The sequence below is a fragment of the Calliopsis andreniformis genome, chromosome 12, assembly GCF_051401765.1.
Source record: "Calliopsis andreniformis isolate RMS-2024a chromosome 12, iyCalAndr_principal, whole genome shotgun sequence".
Classification (NCBI taxonomy): domain Eukaryota; kingdom Metazoa; phylum Arthropoda; class Insecta; order Hymenoptera; family Andrenidae; genus Calliopsis; species Calliopsis andreniformis.
In genome coordinates this window covers 16,478,472-16,484,471 of record NC_135073.1, presented here as the reverse complement: position 1 = coordinate 16,484,471, position 6,000 = coordinate 16,478,472, and the positions used below count along the sequence as shown (strand labels likewise).

The window sequence follows — 6,000 nt, the reverse complement described above, 5'->3', positions numbered from 1 at the left end:
ATGTCGAACACGCCACCGGAGTCATCCTCTGGCTTAGACTCGACCGATCTCCACGAGATCCGACAGAATCACCTATCGGCCCGGCTAGAGTCTTCAGACTCGGAGAAGCGCGAGGTGCGAGCAAGTGACGGCAATAACCCCGACAGCGATTGCGAAAGCGACACTAGCGAGGTGTTGAGCGTCGGTAGCGAACCGACGCCCACGAGCGTCGTTGGAATCCGTAGCTGCGGGTCGGTCAGGTACGACCAAGAGTCAGCGAGCAGTCGCGGTGACTTTCGCGACGAGGAGAACACGAGGACATCGGCGACACCATCGCCTTCAAGCTCAGCGAGCTGCAACGATGCGTTTTACCACCGAACGACTAATCACATCCCAGCGCCCAGTCCACCGGGTTACAGCCAACCACCGTCGTCGCCCACGGCGTCTTCGGTGCGGTCACCGGCTTCCTCGTCGGCCACTGCCTCGTCTCCAGGTCGTCCCGAAGCTATCCAGGACGTCATAGTACCTAGATACCAGTCCAGTCACCCGCAGCACTTGCTGCCCCGCTACTCGTCCAGGGACTCCGAGATGCCCGATTACCCCGCGCGCGTTCAGCACAGTCTCGGTCACGAGATCGTCTACCCGACCGTGGAGAGGCTGCATCGGACCCCGATCAGCGTTCCACTGGTGACGAGACTGTCTCTTTCGCCACCGTCGGCCATGACAGTCACCGGCCTTCAAGCGACGACCCCTGTCCTCCACCCCACAGCCTGCAGAGACCCCAGGGAAACTGCATCGCTGATGCCTCATCCTGGACAGCACTTGCATCACGCGAATAGCCACGTCCACCTTCATCAAACGTCCCAGGTGCAGCACGTACCGGCGAATTCGGTGCACCAGCATCGGCTCTCAGTTAGCAAGATACTGCAGAGAGATCCTGGCAGCCCTGCCTCGCCTGGGACGAGAGAGGAGAACGGGAGGACCATGTCTGGGGCGAATGGTATTCAGAACAATGGGATTAACAACAGTAATCATCACAACAATCACAATAACAACAATAACCTGCAACATCAAGCTGGCTTGAAGTTCAGTATAGATAATATTCTGAAGGCGGACTTTGGTAGAAGGATCACTGACCCTATTTCTCTGAAGAAGTCTAGACCGAAGAAGGTCGCCTCGAGACCCATCGACCTGACTAAAGACTTTCTAGAATCGTCTTCCGAGACTTCAGAGAAAAATAGTTCGGAAACCACCTCTACCACTAACACTTCACCTGTCAGTGTGACGACTGGGAATCCTGCTTCCAACGCGCCCGGTCCACCTGTGAGCGACCCTGGAAAGCAGTTGCCCTGGCCTGCCTGGGTCTACTGCACCAGATACTCTGACCGACCATCTTCTGGTGAGTTTTGCTCTTTTTTATTTTACAAACCAATCCGTGGTATCGAATTTCGTTTAACGTGGTGCTTATTAACACTCGTCAATTGTAATACCTTCAATCGATTTATGCTGGGTGTAGGATCGAGTGTGCCGAGTTTATTGCTTAAGCGGTGCAACGATTTCTCATTGATAGCAAACTATTAACTCACGAGAGTTAAAAGAATCCCACGGACCAATCTCGATTGGGCTGCAAGTTCAAAGGTAGATTTTCACCGAATGCAAAATAATTGCTTCGTACGGCGAAAGGTCGTTAATGTAATCAACTGCGTTTCCTAGGCTCACTCGTGATTCCCGTTCAATTTACTTCTGTGAAAGTTTGCAAAGTGTACCGAATGTTCTACTGATTTTCGCGAACGAACGTAAACGAGAGAAACCGCTGTCTGGATACAGGTTTATTGTCAGCAGGCAATTGCCTAATGATGAAGTTTCTCATTAGAGCTCTACATCGACGTATAAATTTCTTTACTATGAAAGAATTGTTTCACGCCCTCGGGAGAAACAGTTTCTCGCTATTATGTAAGCAAAACGGGTCGTCGTTTGGTAACTGCTCTGTCACGATTCTGGCAATTTTATTTAGACTATAGGTTGTTGCACTTTTTGCGACCGACGGCTAGCTAATTATCCCACAATTCTTGCAATAGTTCGCTCGTGACGGCATTTCTCGCATAAATAAAACTCTCCTTAACATTATTGGATCTCATCCACAGTATGAAATGAAAAGACTTCCGATTTTTACCTGACTTGGCAATGATTCATCGAACTCTGTTGGAGAGACAGTAAAAATCTGTAAAATAACGTAGACAGTTCTGACTTATAAATTAATTAAGACATACAAGAAACAAGGTATTTAATTGCCTCTGGAGACACTAGACAACAATTATGCAAAGGCACTTAAGAATTATGCGCATATTAAGATTCGAATATCCTCTAATTGAATTTCCATTTCTGAATATTCAACGAACCCCTGATTCATTCTGGTTCTAACTTGACCTGAACCAAATACCGATTCGTCTCGCACCCCTGTCTCACGCGGGAGCCAGATCAAAGATTTATTCTGTCGCGAGGACGCGTCGTCTCGCTCGAATTGTTTCCCCAGTTTTCACCTAGATGGATGATCCTTTCAAGCGACACAGGAAAACGTGTAATTACTTTACTCGCCGACCGAGTGCCAGCTTGATGAATGGTAGAAAACGTTCCTTCGTGTCACTCATATCTGATATACGCTCATTGTCAGGAAACAATTGTTAAGCGCTCGGAGGAATAAGCTGCTCTCTGGCTCATAAATCAACCGCGATATGCAACCAACTATTCCTCGGCTTTGTATGCGGACAACAATTTCCTATAGGTCATTCAGTTGTCGTATTCTTATGCAAACCATCGGTAAATAATTGCACCCTATTAGATCGGTGTTCTGTTTCGTCGCGGCAAGAGGAGCACAGCCGAGCGTCTTTTCCGCCGCGTGTCCCCATCGCCGCGCCTTTTCGCACCCGCTTGGGCCCCCGTCTTACATCGGATGCGTGTCCCGTGAAAGTTATAGCCGTCCGTCCGATATCTTATCGCGTTAGAAAAAAATCGAGACAACAACGCGACTGGCTCGCCGTCGCGCTGCAAACCTATTGTATTTTAATGGTTTCTCGGCGCGCAGGGGAAACGGGATAATGCCACGAACTTCTCACAGGCCCTTTTTCGTGGACAATCGCATTTCCACGTGCTTTCCATTTCGAGAGAGAGCCTCTGAGACACGACTCGTGCCTCTGGCGAGGAGCCTGTAATGGATCAGTTGTTTAGCGGAGGAGCTGATTCGTTTTTAATCGCTCCTAAATAGACAGCAGGCGTTGCTGCCACGGAAATGAGCGAACAGACAAGTTAAACAGAGTTAGACTTGAACTTCTACTGCTGGATCGAGGTGGAAAAAGGGTTGTCGATGTTCCGTTTCGACATCAGACCAGACAGACGGCTGGCCAGTTGCGAACATTCCAGCTTTTATTGTCAACAAGGCTCGCAAATGAAGTCGTACGGTCGGTGGAACACGTAAAAGTGCTAAATTCTCGATTAATAATCGGTGGTTTTTGCGTGGCCGGTTCCACGCGACGAGTTCCGCCGCGGTCAAACGACAATATTGGATCACGCTCCTATTATGTCTTTACAGCGCGTAATTTCGCGGCCGACAGATAAATAGTCCGTTGAAACGGCAACGATAAAGCTTAATCACTGTTATTGCACCGGTCGTGCGGCTCGATATCGCATAGCGAGCGCGCGAGTCGGTGTTCTTTTTGCGCTCTCGCGTGCGCCGATATCCGAGAACCGATCCAGCATCGATTTCCAAGCTAACGGAAAACGGTCGCGATCCTAGCCCGACGCAGGACCTTTTTCTGATCCTCCACACCACGTCGCATGGTCAATTTCCCCAGGTGGAGCAGCCAGTGGCCTGGCAGTATCGCGGCCGATCTGGTTCCCCACCGGTGACTTCATAATTTAAAGCGCTGTACTTCGCAGAAATTGCTCAATGGTGTTAATAGTACTTTATTACGGCTCGTTCCCCGCATAGACGCACTGGCGACCCGTGGCGCGTAGGATCGCGTTATCGTGGAAATAAATTTCTCGCGAACCGTGCCCCCTCGCCGCTTAGCGGTTCCCTGATAAATTCAAAAGCCCCGCCGCCACCGCGGTCCGACATCGTAGAGACGAGTTTCGATTTTTTCGCTAGACGTGGCCATCAACAGCGCAATTACACATCGTTCGCGATGCTTCAACCGGACATTATGCAACCCTTGCGTGGCTGTGCGAATTATTTAACGTATTTGCTCGTTAGGGGAACCGCTATGAATTGCTGGATATTAGACCAGAACTTTAGAGCTGGGGGCTCGCGTGCGTCGACGGATCCTCTGGTGCACCTTTGACGAACCTCCGCGGGGACAAACCTTTTCAAAAGACCGAACAATAGCCACGGGGAATATACATAGGTATTAATGACCAAGTTCGGTGCGCAATATAACGAGAGTATCGCGTTGCGTCCATTTACAGGAAGTTATGGTTAATTAGTTTTCTGGGCTGTGTGTGCAAGAGGGAAACGAGATTGTTGAGAGAAATGCATCGATGAAAGAAAACGCAGGATTACTTCAACGCGGCGATTCGTGATAAATGATCGATATCTGTTGTTAACGCGACGAATGGGGAGCCGTCGCTGCGTAGAGCGATTTCTTAACGAGGAGAAAGGGCTGACCGTTTTTATCTGAGGAACCGATTTGTAATGAGTGGCGACTTTAATTGGACCCTGCTGTTATAAAAATTTGCAGTCAGCAAATTGCTAGATTTAAGTGGAGCTCAGATTGCCTTCTGCTCTGAGAGCAGTATGAATCATTGAAAATGAAGAATCGATTTTTCAAAGAAAATCGAAGAGTGGAAGAATCGACTTTGAAAGAGCGTGTAAAGTGAATATGAAACTGAATATGAAAAAAAGAATAGAAGAGAAGAAAGTGAATGAAATTAAAGGAGATAATTTGACACCGATGTGAATGCTCCACCCTCCGAAACGTTCGACAAGACACGCTCTGTAGTCGCGGGGGAAGAACGAAAAGGAGATCGCGCTCGATCGTTATTATTATCTCCTGGCTGCGAATAGGATCCGCATGGCGTTGCATAATTAAAGGAGCGATCGAGGCCGCGGGCGATCGGCGGATAAAAAGGCAGCGCGCGGTATATGGTGATAAATCAAGCTTTAACGAAATGTTCGCAACGAAATAAAGAGACATTAATTTGCAGGCCTGGTTCTCGTCCCAGCTCTCTCTCCCATTATCAGTCCGCATCGGTTTCTCTCGTGCAACTGATTGGACGAGACAACCGATACCTGTACAGGGTGTCTGTAAGATCAACAGGCCTTCAGATATGTCAGAGAAGTATTCCCGGCCATTACGGTTTCGTGTTCAATCTCGTCTTAAAGAGCCACGCGTTCGCGGTGCAAATTACTGAATTCCCCTTATTTATCACGCGGAGTTTCAACGGCCGCGAGTGCATAAAATATAAATTCTGTAAACACGGTCTAATCGGGAGCGTGCGCTTGTGGATCAGCCTGTAGTCCATTAGTGTAGAGCACACGTGCAGCGGGGTGCGCGTGTGGAGAAGCGAGAGGTTGCTCCGTATCGGGCAGCCCCGTGGGATCCATCGATCTTATTAAGGTTAAATCGAAGGTGCCTCCCGTTCTCCGCGGCTGAGCACGATAATAAACCTGGCTGGAGCCAACCACCATCCGTGTAGAGTACCGCGGCTCCCTCTGGCCTAGAGGCGGCCGCAGAGACCTATGAATGGCTTCCGTTCGCTCCAGATATCGTAAAGTGTATTTTCAGATAGAGCCGACGCTGCTCGCCAAGGCGGATCGCCTCGAACGATCGTTTTCGTCTCGCGTCGCGCTACAAATGGCGGTATTGTGTTACCCCCGTGGACGCGGAGATTTGTTAAGACCCGGCGAAACTCGTGGCTGACACGCGATGAGAAATCTCCCCGCGATAAATACCGCGGAGATTTATCGATCCCATTCGAGAGTCGGGGACCGTGGATCGCGGTGTAACGGGCCGATGGACTTGCCCG

General features: G+C 49.6%; 1 protein-coding gene across 1 annotated transcript in view; it reads left to right on the top strand.

Moving 5' to 3' along the window:
- Positions 1–6,000, top strand: part of LOC143185688 (uncharacterized) — a 62,387-nt gene continuing 56,387 nt past the window's right edge. Inside the window, exon 1 of the mRNA XM_076388880.1 lies at positions 1–1,378. Coding sequence (XP_076244995.1) covers positions 1–1,378 — 1,378 coding nt within the window. The remainder of the gene's footprint in view (positions 1,379–6,000) is intronic.